Source organism: Eubalaena glacialis, chromosome 13 (genome assembly GCF_028564815.1).
Source record: "Eubalaena glacialis isolate mEubGla1 chromosome 13, mEubGla1.1.hap2.+ XY, whole genome shotgun sequence".
Classification (NCBI taxonomy): Eukaryota; Metazoa; Chordata; class Mammalia; order Artiodactyla; family Balaenidae; genus Eubalaena; species Eubalaena glacialis.
Window position 1 is genome coordinate 28,830,543 of NC_083728.1, and position 20,782 is coordinate 28,851,324.

General features: G+C 52.8%; 1 protein-coding gene across 1 annotated transcript in view; it reads right to left on the minus strand.

The window, feature by feature from the left end:
- Positions 1-20,782, minus strand: part of ANGPT4 (angiopoietin 4) — a 40,909-nt gene that overhangs the window by 17,755 nt on the left and 2,372 nt on the right. Inside the window, exons 2-3 of the mRNA XM_061208302.1 lie at positions 3,185-3,340; positions 1,585-1,706 (exon numbers count right to left, since the gene is read on the minus strand). Coding sequence (XP_061064285.1) covers positions 1,585-1,706; positions 3,185-3,340 — 278 coding nt within the window. The remainder of the gene's footprint in view (positions 1-1,584; positions 1,707-3,184; positions 3,341-20,782) is intronic.

The window sequence follows — 20,782 nt, forward strand, 5'->3', positions numbered from 1 at the left end:
CAATAAGATATGGGAATGTTATTCATAGCATCACTGGTTGGAATCGTAAAAGACTGGAACAACCTCAATACCCATTAATTGGGGACTGGGAAATAAATGCGGGGACAGCCATACAGTGGAACATTATGCAGCTGGAGGAAAGAACGGGCAAGTGTGTCATGCAGTTATGGAACCATCTCTAGGACAACTGAAAAAACCAATGTGCCAAGGAGTAGTCTGCTTCACTTGGGTTTAAAAAGGGACTGTGCATACATATTTGCCTCTGCTGTGGGTGGGTGGGTGGCTGGCTGAGGGATAGGGGTAGGAGGGAGATGTTTTCCTATACATGAGGCTATGCCAACCCATCCTCCAGACTTAGAAAATGAGTCCAGCCAGGGCAGAAGGAATTTTCCCTGGACCCCAAATTATGCCGCAGGAAAAGAGAGAATTTGGGCACACTTGGATTCTAGAATTTTAGCAGTCTCCATGGGCCAAAAGCTTATTGATGATATCCTCCATCTTCACTGGTCTCTAGGCACTTGGTAATTCAATTCAGAGTGATTGCTAGTGTCCCAGTCCTTCCCCCCTCAGGGTGGAGAGTAAGAATAAGAAGGTGCACAAACTATCATTAACGGTCCCCAGATCGCAGGGAGCTGGAGGATCCTTATGCCTTATCTTGACCCAGCACGTGAGCAACAATATCTTGCCCTGTACACAGGCCTGTGGCTGCTCCGGTGCCTCCTCCGGCAGCCTGACCTTGGCAGTGTTTCCTCTACTCAGCTTGAAACCAAGATGAAATCAGCTTCAGATGTCCATGTCTCTGCCTTATCTGTACCCCAGGACTCTTTCTTTCTTTGTAATGTAAAGGGTGTTCCCCTTGTGTGTCTTTGCTTATAAATGCAGAGACTGTCTGCTAATGCAGAAAAGAAACTGGTCACTGTGGTTGCTTCTGGGAAGGAGAGTTGGTAGATGAGATCAGATTTATTTATTTACAAATAAGTAAATCAAATTAAAATGTACAGGGTGAATTGTATGGTATGTAAATGGTAGTTCAATAAGGCTGTTAAAAATTTATGAAATAAATAAAGGAAGAAAGAAAAGAAGGAAAGAAAGAGAGAGAGAGAGGGAGAGAGAGAGGGAAAGATAGAAAGAACAGAGAAAGAATCAGTGTGTCCTGAGCCCCAGGAAAATGCCTGTCCCCTGTCCCACCCAGGACAGGGTAGCCAGGTCCCAGGCCTGCCTGGCTGCCAGCCCCAGCCTCAGCCCAGCCCCAGGGTCCACATTCACTCTCGGCTTCAGTCTGATCCCCAGCCCTGGTTTCAGTCTTTACCCCAGCCCTGGTCACGTCCCAGCTTTAGCTCCAGCCCTAGTCCCCCAAGTGTCCCCTCACTCCAGTCTTAACCCAGGCCCCTAGCTCTGGCCCCAACCCCCATCCCAGGCACTAGCCCAAGTCCAGCTTCCAACCTCGGCCCCGGCCCGAGCCCAGCCCTGGCTGGCTCTGGTGCTCACCCTTGGTCTCACGCCCACGTGGGTCCCGGCTGGCCCTGGCCCTCAGCCCTGATCCCAGCCCTTGTCCCTGTCCAGTGCCAAGGTGCCAGCGCCCACCTGTTGTGGCCCTGCAGCCGGTGGAGCTCGTGGCCCTGCAGCAGCAGCTGCTTCTCCAGCTTGTTGGTGGACAGTGAGGTCTCCAGAAGCTGGATCTCCATTCTCGATGTCTGGTTCAGGACCTGCCCCGGCAAGTGGGGGGGTGGGGGGAGGTGGGGGCCCATGTAAGCCCTGCAGGAGCCCTGCCAACCGCCACACACCTGACCTTGGGCCCTGCCGTTCCAGAAACTTGCTAACCTATTTCCACCCTCTCAGTATTTCCTCACTCACTCACTCACTCACTCACAGACCCTAACTGAGCTTATGATCTGCTTCTTAAATTTACTCTTCCCCATCACCGTGCATGGCAGTTCCATTCCTCCTGCTGCTCAGACCCCAGGAGGACTCACCCTTGACCCATCCCCCCCGTATCTAATCCATCAGCAAGTCCCATCAGCTCCACCTTCCAAACGGGTACCTGACCACTTCCCTGCCCTTCCCCGTCTGCACTCAGGCCCCGGCCTCCATCTCTCGCTGTATCCCGTGCCAGCCTACTCACAGGGCTCTCTGTTCCTGCCCTTGCTCACTACAGTCCTTGTCTGCTCGGTAGTCTGAGGCAGACTTAAAAAGCAGCCCCGATGCTCAAAATCTCCCTGTGGCTCCTGCCTCACACGGCAGTGGCCTGCAAAGCCCTGTGATGCCATCTGCCCCCATCACCTGTCTGAGCCCACCAGTCTCCCTGGGTCACTCCAGCCATACCGGCCTCCTTGATGCTCCTGGAGCTTGCCAGCACCGTTCCACCCCTGGGCCTTTGCATATACTGTTCTCCCTGTCGGGAAGGTTCTCCCAGTAAGCCTGGCTCCAGTCCTACCCTCCCAGCGGTGCCTTCCTGGCCATACTGTCTAAACTTGCAACTCGCCCCTCCCGCCACTCCCGGCACACACTCCCCACTGATCTCGTCCATGCTACTTTCTCCCTAGTGCTACCACCGTCTCACACACATATGTTATTTATCCTGTTTGTTTTCTTGGTGCTCATTAGAAAGGAAGCTTCATGGGGGTAAGGATCCATGCCTGTTTTATTTACTGCTATAAACTAGAACCAGGCCCATCCAACAGTGCCTGGCACATAGTAGGGTTTAACAAACATGTGCCCATTTGTCAGCGTCTTTTCAGCCATTCACTTACCCTCTCGTTTATATTCCTGTCCTCTCCTTCCCTCTCGGCTGCTCCCTGTGGCCTCCTCTCAGAGTCATTGGCGCCCTGAGTTCTAATGAATTGTTTATTATCCACCTTCCCCTGGAGCACTGTGAGTCCTTTGGGTGTGTGTGTGTGCTGCTGCATCCCCTCATCCCAGTGTCCAGCACGGACCCGGACACTGGAGTCACAGAGGCAGAAGAGCCAAACCCAGTGTCTACCCTCCCCCCTCTCCCTACCCTGGCTCATGGCCTGGTGGGAGAGAGTTTTGTAACGGGGTCATCAGGGAGGAGCCCCAGGAGGCTACAGGGTCAGAGGAGGCCCTGACCTCACCCAGGGACAGGGGTCAGGGCAAGATGACTGGGGCTGTGAGCCAGCCTGGCCAGCTACAGGCCCCCCAATGCTGCCCCCTCACCCTCCGGTACCTGAGCCTCCACGTCGGTCAGCTTGCGGGTCTGGGCGGTGGTCTGGTTCAGGAGGCTGGTGCCCAGCTCCAGCATGGTGGCTGTCTGGTTCTGGACCATGTGCTGCTGGGCCTGCGCCAGCTCCAACCTCAGGTTCATCTGGATGTACCTTTCTAGCTGTGGGGAGACAGACGGTGGGCTGGGGTCATGGGTAGGGCCTGGGGGAAGGCTCCTGTCCCTTCCATATGTCCCCGTGGAAGGACATAGAGCAACCAGGGGCATCCTCCACTCAGCAGTCAGAGGGATCCTGTTAAACCTAAGTCAAATCACATTTCTCCTCTGCTCAAAGCCCTCCCAGGGTTCCTGTCTCACTCAGAGGAAAAGCCAAAATCCTCTCTGACCACAGGTTCTTTCATGACCTGGCCTCCTGCTACCACTCTGATTTCCTCTCCTTGCCTTCTCTCCCTCACTCAGCTCCAGACACACTGGCCTCTGTAACACCCCTCCAACAGAGCAAGCACACAACCACCTCAGGGCCTTTGCACATGCTGTTCCCTCTGTGTGGATCCTCCCCACCCGCACACCATCTACAAGGCTCACTCCCTCATGTCATTTTAGGTCTCTTCCTACCACTTATCACTCCCTGACTTTGTATTACATATTTATCTGTTTATTGCCTTTTAAAATTTACCCTTGGAATGTCAGTGCCATGAAGCAAGGGGCTTGGTCTTGCTTTATCTCCATATCTAGCACAATGCTTAGCTTACAGTGGGTGCTCAAAAAAAATGTGTTCAGTGAGTCAATGAAAAGGGGAAGCAGCAAGGGTCAGAGCATAGCCCCCAGTGTCATGCCCGTTACCCAGCTTCCTAGGGCTGACTCAGTAACAGGAAGTAGGGATGCATCTTTCCCCGTACAAGAGTTTGCGGGTCCATCCACCAAGCTGGACTTTCTATTTTCTGGCCCCCTTCATCTGTGAAATGGAGCTGAACTGGCCAGTCTCCAAGGGTTCTCCCAGCTCAGATGTTTTGGGATCTGACAAGCTAATGTTCATTTCTTTGACAGGGCGGCTCTCTTTCCCAAGAGCGGGAGAAACTGGTCTGGTGTGAGACCAGGATCATATTGCAAAGGTGAACAGCATGTTCTCAGGGCTCAGTGCCTGAAGGCAGAGAGCCGGTGCCCCTCCTCCACTCCCTCTCCATTTGGCATACTTGCTGGCCTCTTGCCACAGTCTCTATCCCCCAGCCCTGGCTCCTTCCCTTCTCCTGTCAGTCTTCCAGGAGGTCCAAAAGGGCAGCTCCCAGGGACCCTGGGAAGACTGGTGCTTCCAAGAGAGAGGCAGTGACCTTGGCTGGCGGTCAGGTTCCAGCTGCTTCTTCCTTAGTCTCTTCCATCTCAAGTGTCTGCTCCCATACCTTCCTCCCTTGAGTGCTTTAGAAGGGGCATGGTCCATTGTAGTGCAATGTTAAATCCTAAAGGGGGCGCAAGTGGTGTCGATTAGAGCAGTGGTTTTCAAATTGTGGTCCTTGTGGCAGCATCGCCAGGGAGCTTGTGAGAAATGCAAGTTTCTAGGTCCCACTCCAGACCTACTGAATCAGAAAATCTGCGGAGAGGCCCAGCCAGCTGACGCGCGCTTAAGTGTGAGAACCCGTGGTGCAGAGGTCACAAAGGGGACTTGAGGACCAGGGAGACAAGTACGTCCGAGCTTCTCAAGCCTTTGTCCCTTTGGCCCCTTCTTTCCTCCTCTGCACCATCAGCGCCCCACCGCCCCCCCCCAACACACAAATGTGCTCCAAGGGCTCCCAGCTAAAAATTAAAGAAAAAAAATATCCTTGACTCCACAGCCCCCTCTGTCTGTGTCTCCAGTTTCTCTGCTCCCCCAAACAACAAAACTTCTTGAACAAGTTGTCTCCATTTTCACCTCCATTCCCACGCTCGCCTTTTAATTTTTTGATTTTAAATTAATTAATTAATTAATTAATTTTTGGACTGTGGCATGCGGGATCTTTGTTCCCCAACCAGGGATCGAACCCTTGCCCCCTGCAGTGGAAGCATGGAGTCTTAACCACTGGACCACCAGGAAGTCCCTACCTTTTAAAAAAATTAATAATATTATTATGGTGTACTTCACGCACACACACAAAGCATAAAGAACAGTATAATAAAATCTGTGTATTTACCACACTCAAGAAAAAAATACAATCCATATTGTTGAATCCTGTGCACCCGCCGACCTATCCCCAGCCCCAGGGAGCCCCTTCACTCTTTAACGCACCTCGTTATAACCCTCCTTGACGAGGGAGGGTCAGGGGACGCTTCTATGCCCTCAGCTTACTCTCCACCTCAGCAGCAGTCAACCCCTATGGCCGCTCCCTTTTTCTGGAAGTATTTCCCAGATGTACCCTCCCTGAGTTTTCCTTCTCCCCATCTCCTTCCTTTCCCCTCCCCTCCCATCACCCCCTCTCTGAGTCCTCCTTTTTCAGGCTTCTTAGGGAGCTCTCATAAGCCCCATCCTGGGCCCTTGTCAAGGGTGTTTACGTTCTCTCCCTAGGTCAAGGGTGCTTAATGGGGGACCACAGGGCCTGTGAAGAGAATTCAGGGGGTCCATGAACTTGGATGAGAGAAAAATTACGTTTTTGTTCACTAACCTGTAATTAAAATTTGGTATTTCCTTCAATTATGAGCATAGGCCCCAAATCATAGCACTATTAGCTGATTCTACAACTTCATTACCAATAGAAATCACAAATATTTTCACATCACAGCACCGATGTTACAGTATCTTAAAATATTATATTGATCATCACTTCAGAATGACAGACATTCTCAAACCCACCACTGGATAATGTGACAACTATGGCACAGATTTAATTTTTAATGTTTTGATTATAATCGCAATATCACTGGGTGTTCTTATGCTTTTATTTTATGCATTTAAAAGTAATATTCTGAAAAGGGATCCATAAGCTCCACCCAGGACCAGATGGCAAAGTGCCCAAGGCCCCAGATGCATCAGGGCCCTGCCGCTCCAGTGGGTCCTAGGATTTTCACATCCCCCTATGTGCTAACTGCGCGGTCTCCATCTCACCCAGATTTCTCCCCTGAATGTCCCACCAGCTTGCCATTGCCACCCGGGCTTCCAAAAGCATCTCAGGCAGAAGCATCCAACACGTAACCCTTGATTCCCTAGCTCCCGCAGCACCCCGTCCCTGCCTCCCCAACCCATTCTCCTCCCTCTTTCCCATCACAGTAAATGGCCTCACTCAGTTCTTAAGCCCCAAATCCAGACTTCACCCTTGACTCTTTCTGTCACCCACTGCACTCAATCCACTAGCAAGTTCTGGTCACTATGATCCTAATGTGAGTTGCCAATCTGTTCACTTCCCTGCACCCTGGGCCAGGCTACCAGCATCCCCACAGGTCAGCCTCCCCACCATGCCTCTATCAACACTCTGGGGATTCTAACATGTGGCCCAGGGTGCATTCATGTGCACAAGGGTAAGCAGAGCTATACTGAGGCTGCTCTCAGACTATCCCATGTGTCACAAGCCTCCTGGAGCCTGGTTTAAAATATAGACTCCCAGGCCCTGAGCTTCTGCTACACACAGACAAACAGCAAGTTTATTCCTGCCATGAGACCTTCTCAAGCCTCTCCCCCAAGAGTCTCATTTGCAGATGGTCAAACTGAGACCCAGAAGACTTGCCGAAGGTCACCAGCTGCTGGGCTGTGTTCCAAGACTCCTCAGGTCTGCAGAGCAGGGTAGCTTGGGATCCTCTCGAGCGATGGGAGCTCCCTAAGCACTCTTATTAGTCCCCCACTTGTCCTGTGGCTGCCAATGGCTGGGTGGGGCGAAGGCCACCCACAGCTGGGGCCCATCATCCAATTTGCCATGCATGCTCATGGGCCCTAGGATGGGTAATCTGGGCAAGATGGGCACCGTTCAGCCAGCCCGCAGCTCTGGTGACTGATGTCAGCCTGTATGGTGGGAGTTGGGCCCAGCCCGGGCTCAGGCACCAGCTGGAAGGGTGGAGGAAGGACCCCCATGGAGAAACAGGCCCTGGTGGGATCTGCCACGGCCCCCCCTCATGCAGGACTGGACCTCCCCATTCTCTGCCACCCGCATGCTGGTAAACTCTCAGGGCTGAGATGGGGGGAATGGGGCTCTGAACTCCCACTACCCCTCTGGCCTGCAAAGAGGCTGATCTTGGGCCCTTGAGCTACCCCCTCTCCCCTTGGCCCTGGGTTTGACTTCTGGCTCTGCTATGCTCTAGCTGTGGGCCTCTAGCAGGTGAGGGCTACCTTTCTCTGAGCCTCACTTTACCAACCTGTGACACGGGGACAGTAAACCCTGCTCCTTGTTGGGGAGGGGGCATTTGAAAAGGACCTTGAAGGAAAGGAAAGGAGTTTTGACAGGCAGGGGCTGGGGGAGGAAGGAGGCTACCCCGGACAGACTAGGGATGAGCATGCAGGCATGAGCAGCCTCAGCGGCCAAGGGGATCTGCTCAAGCCAGCTTCTCTCCTGCATTATCTAAATGAAAAAGACTTCAACTGGTAAATGCATAAACAACTGTGGTCCATTCATCCAATGAACTCTACTCAGCAATAAAAAGGACTGAATTACTGATGCATGCAACAACACGGAGGCATCTCCGATTATGCTGCACGAGAAAAGCCAGACTCAAAAGGCTACATACTGTAGGATTCTATTTATATGACTTTCTGGAAAAGTCAGAATTAGCTGTTGTCAGGGGCTGGGGCCCGGGGGTAGGGATTCACAGCAAAGGGACACAGGGGAACTTTTGGGGTGTTGGCAATATTCTATATCATGTGATAGTGGTTACATGACTATACACATTTGTCAAAATTCATAGAACTGTACATTAAAATAGTGAATTTCACTGTATCCACATATTGAGACTATATCTCAACATAGAACAAACTCAGCAACACAAGGTTCTATAAAATGTCCCATATAAAAATGTGTTATAATAATAAATGTGTTTCCTCAAACTAATCCCTCACCCTCTGAGTTTCATTCATGTATTCACTCAGAAATTATTTCTTGAGCATCCCATCTTGGGATGGGAATTAGGGTGAAGCAGGACAGGCTGAACCTTGGCCCCAGGGTAGGAAGGGCAGAGATTAGAGGCTAATGAAGGAGAAAGGGCTTCAGCAGGGGTCCCCCAGGCACTGGGCCCCAGGCAGGGAGGGATACAGGAGCAGAGACCTGGCGAGCCTGGAGGACATGCAGGGCCCAGTCAGCCCAGCCCCATTTCACATACAGGGAAACTGAGGCCCCAATCAGGAAAGTAACTTGCAGGAGGTTACACACAGGAGCTACTGCCCTGTCTAGCCAGACATATGGACATCTGGAATGTCAGAGCTTTGACGGTTTTGTGTATGTGTTTCAATTTAAACGCAAATTTTTGTAATGTTAATTTTAATTTTAATTTTTTGAATGGGTAATATAAGCCCTGCCCTGTTTCCCCTACTCACAGACAACTGAAGGGGCTTCCAGGTTTCCTCTCAGAGAAACTCTAAGCATGTACCAGCAGTAAGTATGCTTATATACCCTGCTTTTAGTCTATAAAAATGTCAGCTCACCATCCTGCACCCTGTGTCTTTTTTTTTTTTTTAAACTTTGGGTTTATTTATTTTATTTATTTATTTATTTCTGGCTGTGTTGGGTCTTCGTTTCTGTGCGAGGGCTTTCTCTAGTTGTGGCAAGCGGGGGCCACTCTTCATCGAGGTGCGCGGGCCTCTCATTATCGCGGCCTCTCTTGTTGCGGAGCACAGGCTCCAGACGCGCAGGCTCAGTAATTGTGGCTCACGGGCTTAGTTGCTCTGCGGCATGTGGGATCCTCCCGGACCAGGGCTCGAACCCATGTCCCCTGCATCGGCAGGCAGATTCTCAACCACTGCGCCACCAGGGAAGCCCTTTTTTCTTAATATAATTTGGAGATTGTTCTAGATTCATCCAGAGAGACTCGCCTTGCTGTTTTAACAGCCTCCCACTGTTTGCTTATAGCTTGGCTGTAGGTTATTTCCAGGCTTTTGCCATCACACCAGGGCTGCTGGGAACATCCTGTCCACTTGTCATTAACTCTCTTGCAAGGCTGCTTGGGGATAAATCCCTTAAACCAGAACTGCCGAGTTAAAGGGTGTGTACACTAGCGATGTGGACAAACTGCCCTGGGCAGAGGTTGTGTCTGTGGTTCCCACACTGCGTTTGGAGGAGGGGCCCTGGGGTCTGGCCGCGGAGCCAGGGTGTTACCTACTCGAATCCTCCAACACACATCCACACGCCCCTATCTCAGGAGCTCCCAGAGCTTCTCCTGTCAGCTCCCTTCTGACTTTCAGGTCTGCCCATAAGTGTCACCTCCTCTGAGAAGCGTTCCCTGGTCGCCCCATCAAAGGTAACTGCGCCCCAGCCCTACTCCTCCTGCCATGACTGTGGTTTCTTCACAGCATGTCACGCATCTGAAATCACTGCAGTCATTTCCTATTTGTCTCTTTCCCCCACAGGAATATCAGCCCCAGGAGCGCAGGGCTGCCCTGTTCATGGCCGCGCCCTCTGTGCCTCTAACAGTGCCAGGCACATAAGAGGTGCTCAGAAACTATTTGTTAAAAAGAACAAATAGGTCCATTTTATGTAAGGAGCACCGGATTTCCACTGAATCATTGTTTGGCTGCTAGAAATAAGTTTGGACATCCTAACCCAGCCCCAGCTGCCCCTGGAGCCCTGTGAGAGGTATGGCCAGAGGGCCAGAGTGCTGGGGAGACCACTGGTCCAAGGGCAGGAAGAAAAGGGGAAGAAATGCCGCACAGAGACTGGAGGGCAGTGGGGGAGGAGCCGAGGGAGGCCCACGGCAAGGGAGGGAGCCAGCTTGTGGTATCTGCAGGAGAAATGTTCCAGAAACCTGACACAGTCTCGGGGCTCATTCGTCTGTTCAACAAACTCATTCAGAAGTGCCAGGACTCTTGCGGGGCTCTGGGGAGAGAGCGGTGACCAGAGCAGGCTGGTTCCTGCTTGAGGAGGGGTGACAGGTGTGGCCCCAAGGGCCTTACTTAGCCTGTTTAGTCCTTGGTCTCATCGCCCCCATTTCACAGATGAGGAAAAGAAGCACAGAGAAGATGAGCCCGTCCCCCAAGTCTCACAGCTTGGGAGTGGCAGAGGCTGGCTTGGGACACAGGCCTTCGAGCTCCTGAGACCACAGCCTTCACCACTCCAGTGGGCTGCTTGTAGCAGCCAGACTCCAAGGCAGCCCCAATGATCCCCCTCCCAGTACTCATGCCCCAGTGTAGTCAGACTGGCCAGTGTGACCAACAGGATACTGTAGAAATGTTGGTGGTGAGCCTGTGGTGACATCGTCACATTGTGGCTTCTGCTTTGCCCCCTCTTGAATCTCTTGCTTGGGGGGAAGCTGGCCGCCATGTTCTGAGGACCCTCAAGCAGCCCTGAGGAGAGACCCATCTGGAGAGGAACAGAGGGCCCCCACCACGAGCTGGTACCACCCTCCCGGCCCTGTGCTGGGGCCACCTTAGGGGCTGATCCTCCAGCCTTAGTCAAGCCTTCAGGTGACCACAGCCCCGGCTGACATCCGAGTGTAACTGCATGGAAAAAAACCCAAGTCGGAACTACCTTGTTAAGGGGCTCCCGCTTCCTGACTCTCAGAAACTGTGAGAGATAATAAATGTTTGTGGTTACTTTAACTTGCTGAACATCTTAGGGTAATTCGTTGTGCCACAATAGATGACTATAACTACTGTACTGCTTTTGCAGAGGTCACAGAAGTCAGACCCTCTATCTCGCCGGCCCTGTCGCCTTTGCCTGGCCCATCACATCCCGCCCTGCCATCCCCAGGCTTCAGTTTCCTCATTTTCCCAATGGAACTAACTTTGTGGCTGTGAGCCTGATGGCCAAGGTTGGCTGCTCCACCTCTGCCTGGCTCCAGCCCTTCCCATCCCCTCGGGGCCCACACAGGCCCTGAACCCTTGGCTCAAGGCAGAGGGGGTTGTCTTGTTTTTTCTGAGCCGCCAGGCCCAGCCTTCCTAGGCTATTTTCCTCCCTGCAGGAGATTCTGTTGCTTTTCTTCTGGGTCAGGGCTCAGTGTAAGCAGAGTGAGTGGGCAGGGAGCCAGGAGTGGAGAGTGTCAGGGACCAGCGGGGCTGTTGAGGAGGACTGCGCTTTTCAACTCTCAGCTCAAGCTGCGATTCCCGGCACAGGCCTGGCTTCGCCAAACTTCCAGCTGGAGCGCTGAGTCTAGTGTGGGCCTGGTGCATGGCGCTGAGAGTCAGGCGCTGGTCCAATCACAGCTTTGGTGTTTGCTTTCTGAGCCAGTGATGGAGCTTCTCTGAGCCTCAGTGGCCTCATCAGAAAATGGGGCTCATTGATTCCTCCTTGCAGAGGGGCTGGCGTGGGTGCCTCTGCCGCCTGGATGTGGGTGCCTCTCATAAGCTGGGAAGGAGCTGCCAGGGCTCTGGCCTCAGATTCAGCTATCCCTTTGTGGTTGTCTGTATCTAAACCTTGATCTTGGAAGGATTGTCTACAATGAGGCCCAGTGGATGAGGCTTCCTTATTCTCCCAAGTGTAGGAATTGGGAGTTTAATCAAGAGGAAGTAAAGAAGCACATTTCTTGCAGTCACTCACCTCCCTGCCACCTGTGCATCAGCCCTTACACAGAGTGGGGTGGTGTGTCCATTTTGCTTGACAAGTGTCTACTTAGTGCTTGTTATGTGCTGGACACTGTTCTAACCTCTATGTATATTAAATCCCACCCTTTGTGGTAGGAGATATTATCAACCCATTTTACAGATGAAGCACATAGAAGTTAAGCAACTTGTCCAAGGACAGACAGCTCATCAAGGGCAAATCCAGGCTGTCTGGGAGCGACTCTCCCAGGCTGCACTTCAAAGCTGGCTTGACTGAAGTGATCATGTGACAGTAACCCCAGCTCCCCTCCCAGCCCCAGCTCCACCTGGGGGAATGGAGTCAAGTGTGTTCTAGATGGAAGGAGGCCTTGCTGGGGTATCTCCCCATGCAGCAACAGGGTTTCCTGCCTGCGCAACTCTGGTGTGTAACTCTGATCCCCAGCAGCCTGGAGGAAAAGAGAGATTGCTCCACTCTTGACAAATGAGTAAACTGAGGCCCAGAGAGGCCAAGCATTACCCACAGCTGGTAAGTGAGGATTTGAATCCAATGGGTAAGCTCTTTCCCTCACCCATCCCCCCATCCCCCATCTCTGGTGGGCAAGGCTGATACTGAAGACAGGGTGACAGGGATAGGACCAGGGTCAGGCAAGGAGGGGAGGAGCATGTCCAGATGTCCATTGCCACTGCCCATCACTGGGGGCAGGACAGAAAGTGGCCACATCAGTTCCCAGCACCCGAAAGCCTCGAGAGCAGGGTCAGGCCCAGGAAGGTTGGGTCTGGGCCCTGATGAACACTCTGGTCTCATCTTGGCCACAGTCTGCTGACCCTCTGTGTTCCAGCCACACCAAACATTTTTCACTCCTTCAAAATCACTTTGCTCCATTCCACCTCAGGGCCTTTGCACTTGCCATTCCCTGTGCTTGGAATGTTTTTCCCTTCTCTTCCTTGCCTAGGAACTGCTAATCCACTCTTTAGATCTCAGCTCTGTCCTTCCTCCTGGAGCTGTCCCTCCATCAAGGTTGGGCCCCCTATTATCCACTCCTAGAACCGGTGAGCCCCTCCCTCACAGCATGTATCATGGTTGATCATTACACATGAGAAATTACTAGGTTAGTGTCTCTTCCTCTGCTCCCAGAGGGGAAAGACCAAGTCTTCCTTGCTTACTGCTGAATCCTTATCACCTGCACAGTGCCTAGCGTGTAAGCTTGCAGTAAACATCAGTGGAGGGGATGATGAAGTGCATGGAGGAATGAACACTCTACCTGGCAAATTAAGTTCAGAACGGTGCATGTGTGCACGTGTGCAGGCCTGTATTTCTGCACATAATCCCAGAGCTTCATAACTGTAAGGACGCATGGATTTTTCATGAGGTTTCTGACATGCTGTGTGTCCTGTCACCACAAGATTGTCCCTGCCAATGACCCCGGGGTGAATGTAGTCGAGTCATTCCTCCACCCAGGGTCAGTGTACTCATCTGTAAAATGGGTGGCATGGAGAGGCAGTCAGCGTAGTGATTAAGAGTGTGAGGTCAGGAGCCAGCTTGCCTTGGTTCAAGCCTACCTCCCTCACTTCCTAGATGTGTGAACTCTCTGGGCCTCAGTTTCCCCACTATAAATGGGGATCATAACAGTCCTCACCTTTTAGGGTATCATGAGGTTCAATGAGTCAATGTTTGTAAAACACGTATGATAGTGCCTGGCACAGAGACAGTCCTGTTTGTGGAGTAGCCACAGCAACGCATTCACCCCGGAAGAGAGAAGAAGCAATAACAGCATCTCCTACTTCCCTGCAAGCAGATGCAGCGCCAGGCACACTCCCAGACCTCAGCATGCACTAGTTATTTGGGCCTCACAGCAAACTCAGGCATGTGCTTACCATTGTCCCCAGCTTACAGATGGAAAAACTGTGACTCAGGCTTTTCCCACACTTGCAGAGCTATAAATCTCACAGATACAAGGTCGAGTGAACAAAAGCAAATTGTAGAAAGAGATAGACAGTGTGACCACTTATATAGGAAACAAATATACATTGGTTAGGGAGGGACCTGGAGTAGGAGGTCATCAACACAGAATTCACAGTAGCCATCTCTGGTGGGGGAAGGAGGCAGGAGAGGGTCAGGGGCTTAACTGGGTTGGTAAGGTTTTGTTCCTTAAGCTGGGTTGTGGGGACAAGAAATTTCATCTGATTTTTCTCTCTACCTTTTCATACATCTAAAGCATTTCAGTAAAAATTTCAAATGCATAGAATGAACAGCAAGGAAACTAACCAGGAGATGATCAGGGGATTGGGATGACAGTGATTTTTTTCCCTCTGTGTCTTCACACACTTCCATATTTCCCAGTTTTTGCACGCTGAAAATTCGTCAAAAGCTGAGAAAAACAACTGGGCTGTTGGCAAGAGGTAGAGCTGGAACTGGACCCTAGGTCAGCATGACCCCAGCCGCTTTATTTACAGCCTCTCTCTAGCTCATCTCTGTGCCTGGGGGACCCATTTACAGTCTCTGCAGAGCTTTCATATGGGGGTTCCCCTCAGTTGCTTGGGAATCACCTTCCATCCTTCAGCCCTACTTGGTAGACCAACGAGTGTTGGACTGGAATCAGGAGTAAAGGGCCACAAGGCTCCGCCAGCCTGAGCTTCTGAGGCTCTGTTCCTCTGTCCAAAGGAAGCCGTTTTGCTTTCAGCTTCAAGAGTCCCCAGTCATCTCCTCGCCTGCAGACCCCACCAGATCTCTGCATGCTTTACTTCATTTTATCCTCACCTGAGGTACTTGTTTTCATGCTCCCCACTTGGCAGATGAGGAAACTGAGGCCCAGGGAGGAGAAAAAGGGACTTTCCCAAGATCACACAAGGCGGGACACAGAGAAGTTGGAGTCGGGCTCCTGTGCTGACTCCAAGATGGATTGTCTTCCTGTGCCGAGCATCCCAAGCATGTTTTCAACAGCTGGCTTCCCTGGGCTCTGACTCTATGCCGGGCGCTGTCTTCAGCCCTGCATGTGTATTAATTCATTTCATCTCCACGACAACCTGCAAAGTGGCTTCTACTAGTGTCCTTGTTTCACAGACAAGAAAACTGAGGCACAGACTGGCAAAGTGATTGAGAACACACACCCAGCAAACAGTAGAGATGTGATTCAAATTGAGTCAGTGGGGCCCCAAGGCCCACACTCAGTCTCTGTGGGATTTACCCCAGGCCCTGGGCCAAGGATGGAGGTTGTAACAATGAGGACGCCTAGACGGAAGTTCAGGGTTCCCTCAGCTTTCAAGGGCTGCCCCTGATGACTGAGGTGCTACCTGAATTTACTCTGGCAAAAGAGCCCTAGAGAAGTTCTCTTTGGCTGAGGGCCTCCTGGGAGAAGGGGAAAATCCAGTACCTGTGAATTTTCCCTCTGATGGCCAAGGGCCTCTCTGTTCCCCAGGCCTCAGTTAGGTACCCAGGGACCAGGTCACAGTGGACATGTCTTGTTTATTGTGTTGAGAGCGTGGTTTCTGGCATCAGACAGCCTGAGTGTGAACCTGACCTCACCGTTCCTGGTCTTGTGACCTTGGGCAAGTCACCTCACCTCTTGGTGCCTCAGTTTCCTCATCTGTTAATGGGCAAACAATCTTAGGCTCATTGTGAGAATTCAGTGCAATAATTCTCACAAGGCACATAGGACAGTGTCTGGCACACAGGAAGTGTTCCATAAATGCTGGCCATAACACCTGTTCTGTTTCTTTAGCTTACCCTCTTGCTGGGAGGCAGTATTTTAAATTCCACTTTGCAGAGGAACTACTTGATGCAGGTGGCTTCCCCAGGGCCCACAGCTGGTCGGTGGCCCCCCTGGGACATGACCCCTGACTCAGGCTCCATTCCAGACATTTCAGAGCTGACTCTGGGGTTAAGCAAACGCTCAGAGGCCAGAGTCCAGGCAGAGGTTCAGGCTGAGGGGCAGACCTGGGGCCTGTTTTCTCACATTACCTGCCCAAGGAGTGAAGGGGAAAGGGTCTGTGTATATCCCAGCCAGGCCGAGCTCTGGGGCCCGGGAGGAGAGAGCCAGAAGCTGCCCGTATGGGATGGCCTGTTCCTTTGGGGAATCCTGCATGAGGGGCCACACTGCCTCTGCTCCCTGGTCATCCCTACGCCCAGGGCATCTGTGCAATCCATTTCTAGGTTCCCTCCTTGGAACAATAACCCCATTCTTCCAAGAAGTAGATGCTGTTCTCCCCACCCCCTTCCCCAGCCCCAGACTCTTTAGAGGAGCCAGCGGTGAGGTTAGGAAATCAAACCTCAAGACATTTTGTTCGGCAACCAAGATTCATTCCTTGTTTGGATAACCGAAGGCCGAAAATGCCAAGAATTTACGGGCAGCCTGGGGAGGCCAGGGCAGCTGGGAGCCCCAGCCAGTTTGGGAGGATCTTGGGCTGGGCCAGGACCCCACGCTGCGCTCCCTCTGGATGCACTTTCGATCCTCGTTCAGCCAGGCAAGGCCTCACGACCGCTGGGCCGAGGGGCCGAGTTATTCTGAGGTTTGACGTCAGGGACCTGGAGCGAACAGCAGAGGCTGGGGGGCTCCTGCCCAGCCCCTGACCCTTCCCTGCTTGGGTTTGGGTGCAGAAGGGGAAGAGAAAGAGGCCCCAGCTGAGCCTGGCTGAGGGGTGGGGTGCTAGCTATCGGGCTGGTGTGTCCCGGGTCCTCCAGTGTGGACAGAGCATGTGGACAGCCGGGGAGGTAGAGGCAGGAGGGATGGATGGCCTAGGGGCGAGGGGAGACCTGAGCAAGAGACTGGGAGACTCAGGTAGACACCAGCCAGACAGGAGAGAGAATAAGAGTGACACAGGCACCCACGGAGTTAGAGAAAGCGAGTCAGGCCACCGTGAGAGCCCTAGGACAAGAGGCAGACAGACACAGAGACAGAGAGAGGCAGAGACACACAGAGAGATCGGCAGAGAGGGCTGGCAGTTCTCGGTACAGGTAAGAAAGTGGAGGGCTCCATGGTTTCCGGGTTCAGAGTCTGCCCCGCTCTCAGCGGAAGCTTTGCTGCCCTCAGGTGCTGGGGGTGGGACGGGAGCCTGGGGACTTGCGTTTCCTCACGCTCCTCATGTGAAGGAACGGGTCTCCTTGGGGGGCACAGGAGAGGGCCAAGTATGGCACTTCCTGGCTGGGAGGCCTGGGGCGCTGGGGGCATGACAGGACAAGAGTGGGGCTTTATCGAGCACCTGCTACGGGCAGATGCTTTCTGGACTCTGCCTCTCTTGACCCTACATCAAATGTCAGGAGTAGGAGCTTTCACTCTCCGTCTTGCAGCTGAGGCTCACAGAGCTAATCTGTGGTGGACTCAGGAGCCAGGCGCTAACCACTGGTCTGCACGGCCCAGCGAGGGAAGCCTGCTCTCCAGCTGGCTCTGTCCCCCCCACCCCTGTCCCCCCAACATTCCTGCTGCAGCTCTTCACCCAGATGAAGGGGTGGAGCAGAGCCAAGAGCTGATGTGCATCCCACTGAGCTGATTGCCGGCTCCAGACGTGAGTCATTGGGGCAGAGGCTTCCAGGAGGAGGGAGAGGGAGGAGGAGGGAGAGGGAAGAGGAAGAGGAGACTAGTAGAAGGAAGGGAAGGGGAGGGGTGCGTGGAGGGGAGTGAGGATGGGGGAGAGGGAGCAGGGGTGGGGCACCCCCACGCACCCTGAGCATAGGCAGGAGGACACCACAGCAGAGTGCTGCCAGAAGAGAGCAGGTACTGGGGATTCGGGAATTCTGAGGCGGAGGGGAGCACCCCTTGTCTCAGATAGGGCTTCCCCCACCTCGTTGACACCCTGCAGAGTTGGAGAAGGAAGCTGGACTTTGGGTCTCGCTGCTGTGCCATTCTGGCAAGTTCCTTCCCCTCTCTGGCCTCAGTTTGCTCGCCTGTATACTGCGAACAGGGAGAGGGGTTGGGGGCATGGGCTGAGCAGGTATTGGCTATGGCGAGCTTGCAACAGGGAGGCTCTTCCCTGCGCCCTCCCAGCTGAACGAATCTTGCTGAGAGCTCGGTCTGGGAGGCCAGTCCTCCCCAGTCATCCCTGGTTATCCCTGATGGCGATGGTGATGAGAACATTTTGAAACCAATTTTTTTTCTCTTCTGGGAGATTACAGCAGAAGCCAAAAAGAGGCCCTCAAGTTTCAAATACTCTGAGATAAGCCCAGACCAAGAGAATACACAAGAGAAGAGCCAGAGCCAGGTCATGGTCACAGAAGGTAGCAAGCATCCCTGACCAGAGGGAGAGAGATCACTGTTCAGGGGCCTTGTATCTCTGAGCCAGGGGCCACATGTCTCATCTGGGGGAGGAAGGACTCAAGAATTGCAGGATTTGTGTTTCTTTCCAGGGAGAACTCCTAATAGAAACAGCCAACATTGATTGAGAATTTACTGTACGCCTGGTGCCGGGCCAAGGACTTCATATGCATCATCTCATTAAATATTCATAAAGGTAGATAGAGTTGTCACCACATTTTATAGGTGAGGAAACTGAGGCTCAGAGAGGTGAAGCAACTTGCCTCAAGTCACACAGTCAGAAAGGGGCAGAATGGGTCTCGAATCCCAGAAGTTGGGCTCCAGAGTTGGGGCCCTCACCTTCCAGGCTATGCTGCTGCCAAGGAGGTGACAGGATCCAGAGGAAAGTGACTGCCAATGGGTCTGACCTTGTGGCAGGCTCCACCGGCACAGGGTGACCTGGCAGTAACCCAAAGACCAAAGGGCATGAAGGGGGCACTCAACCCAAAGGTACCCAGGAGATGGCACAACAAACCTCTGCTTGGACCCCAACAGAGACCAGGCAGGATTGGGGACCCCCGAGAATACCAGCATGGACAAGTGACACTCCCTGCCCCGAGGTTACCTGCCACCCTTGGACTGACTTGACCGGGATTGAGCTTCCCCCACCCACTGGTGCAGGGCTCCAAATAGAGATGATGTTGAATTAAGTAAAAGTCTACTGAGTTACTGTATCCTTGCCCAGGTGAGCTACCCCACATCTTCATATGTTGTAGCCGGGCAGCAGGCTGTGAGTGGTGCTTGAGTGGTCTCACTGGTCCTCCCAGCCACCCCCTTAACATACTGTCCTTCTCTCCACTTTGCAGAAGGGAAAACTGAGCCTTGCTCATCCACAGCCATGTGGCAAGTAAGTGCTGGGGCCGGGATGTGAACTCAGGTCCACCTGATTCCCACATCAGTACTCTTTAGCCCCATGGTGCTCCATGGTGACCCCTGCCTGGGATTATCAGGCTACGTGGACAGATACCTGGAGAGGACACTCCACTGCCAGATAAAGAGGCGAGGTGGGTGACCTCCTAACCTGAAAACCATTGGTTTAAATCCATCATTTGGCTCAGCCAATGTTATCCAAGCACTAGGCACCCAGGGGAGTCAAAGATGGATGAGAGGGTGAGACCTGGGGGAGCAAAAGCAGGTGGGAGGTGAGAGAAGTGTCCACAGGAGAGGTGACAAGGCCTGAGCCAGGGCAGTGGCCAGGAAGACAGGAGGATGGCCTGAGAAGCTGAGGCAACAGGATGCATGGGACCTGCTGCCTGGGGGTGAGTTGGGGGTGAAGGACACCCCAGGGCCATAGATGACCTACTGGCTGGGTGGTAGTGTCTTCCTCAGGACAGGTGGGCAGGGGAGGGAAGAGCTGAGTTTCAGGCAGCTTTGGAGTTGAGACACTGTGAGCCCTCAGAGAGGAGATCAGGAGCCCATCAGATGTTGGTTTGGTGTCACTGGGGGGCAGGTTGGAGACGGTGCTGCTAGAAGTGACAGGGGCAGCCCTCTGGGTTGTGCCACGAAGTGTGAGAGGAAGCAAAGGATGGAGACTGTGTCCTAGGAAACACCAACATTTCAGGGTTGGGGGAGAAGCAGGAGTGGCCTGAGAGATTGGAGGACCCTTGAGCATCCATGCATTCATCCATTCAACAGACATGTATTGAGCACCTACTATGTGTCAGGCACTGTTCTAGGCCCTGGGAACCCAGTAGTGAATGAAACAGACATGGCTCCTCCCTTCTTGGAGCTCACAGACCAAAAGGAATGCTTTTAAGAACAGGTGGTGGTAGGTGTTAAGGGAGAAAACCAAAGCTGAGTAAAGGGACAGAGAGTGGCAGAAGGACTGTGGCTATTTTCAATGGGGTGGACAGGCAGGGCCTTTCTGAGCAGGTGACATTTAAGCACTAGACCTGAGGTGGGTCAGGAGTGAGCCACATAAGTGTCTGGGTGAGGGGTGTTCCAGGCTGTAAGGATTTTTGTTCAATAAGAGAATAACTAAAGAGAATGGGAGTCCCAGGAGGGTTTTGAGGAGAGGATCTAGCTTAGGTTTTAATGGGACCCCTCTGTCTGCTGAGTGCAGAATGAACTATGGGGGTCAGGGTGGAAATGGAGCCCAGGGCAGCGGCCATGACGACCATACAGGTAGGAGATGGAGGTGGCTGGTCCTGGGTGGAGGTAGGGAAAGTAGTCGGAGTAGCAGCTGAGGACTGGCTGATGGAGACTGTTTCTAGAAGGATGATATTGGTCAGCAATATTAAATTTGCCAAGAGGTCAAGTAAGACGAAGACTGAGCTGTGGCCATTGGATGTGGGAAGTGGGAAGTGGGAAGTGGGAGGCTACTTAAGGAAAGGAGGGAATGGAGGAGGAAGTGGAGGCAGAGCTTGTGGATTTCTGAGAGCCAGGCCAGACATCAGAGGGGGTGGGGGTTGGAGAAGGGGCTTGTTCTCCCTCCTCCTCATTCTCTTCTTTCTCTTTCTTTTTTAACATGGGAGATACTCGGATGCAATTAAAGACTGAGGGGAAGGAACAGCAGAGAGGGAGGTGTTGTTAGAGACACAGGAGGGCATGGTTGGTTTCAGGAGGTTGAGGGGCTGCAAGGGATGGGACCCGCAGGCAGGGAAGAGTGGCCTTGGCTCATGGAGGAACACTTCCCTCTGAGCCAGAGAAAGGTCCTGGGGACTGGTGGGTGCACGGGTGAATCTG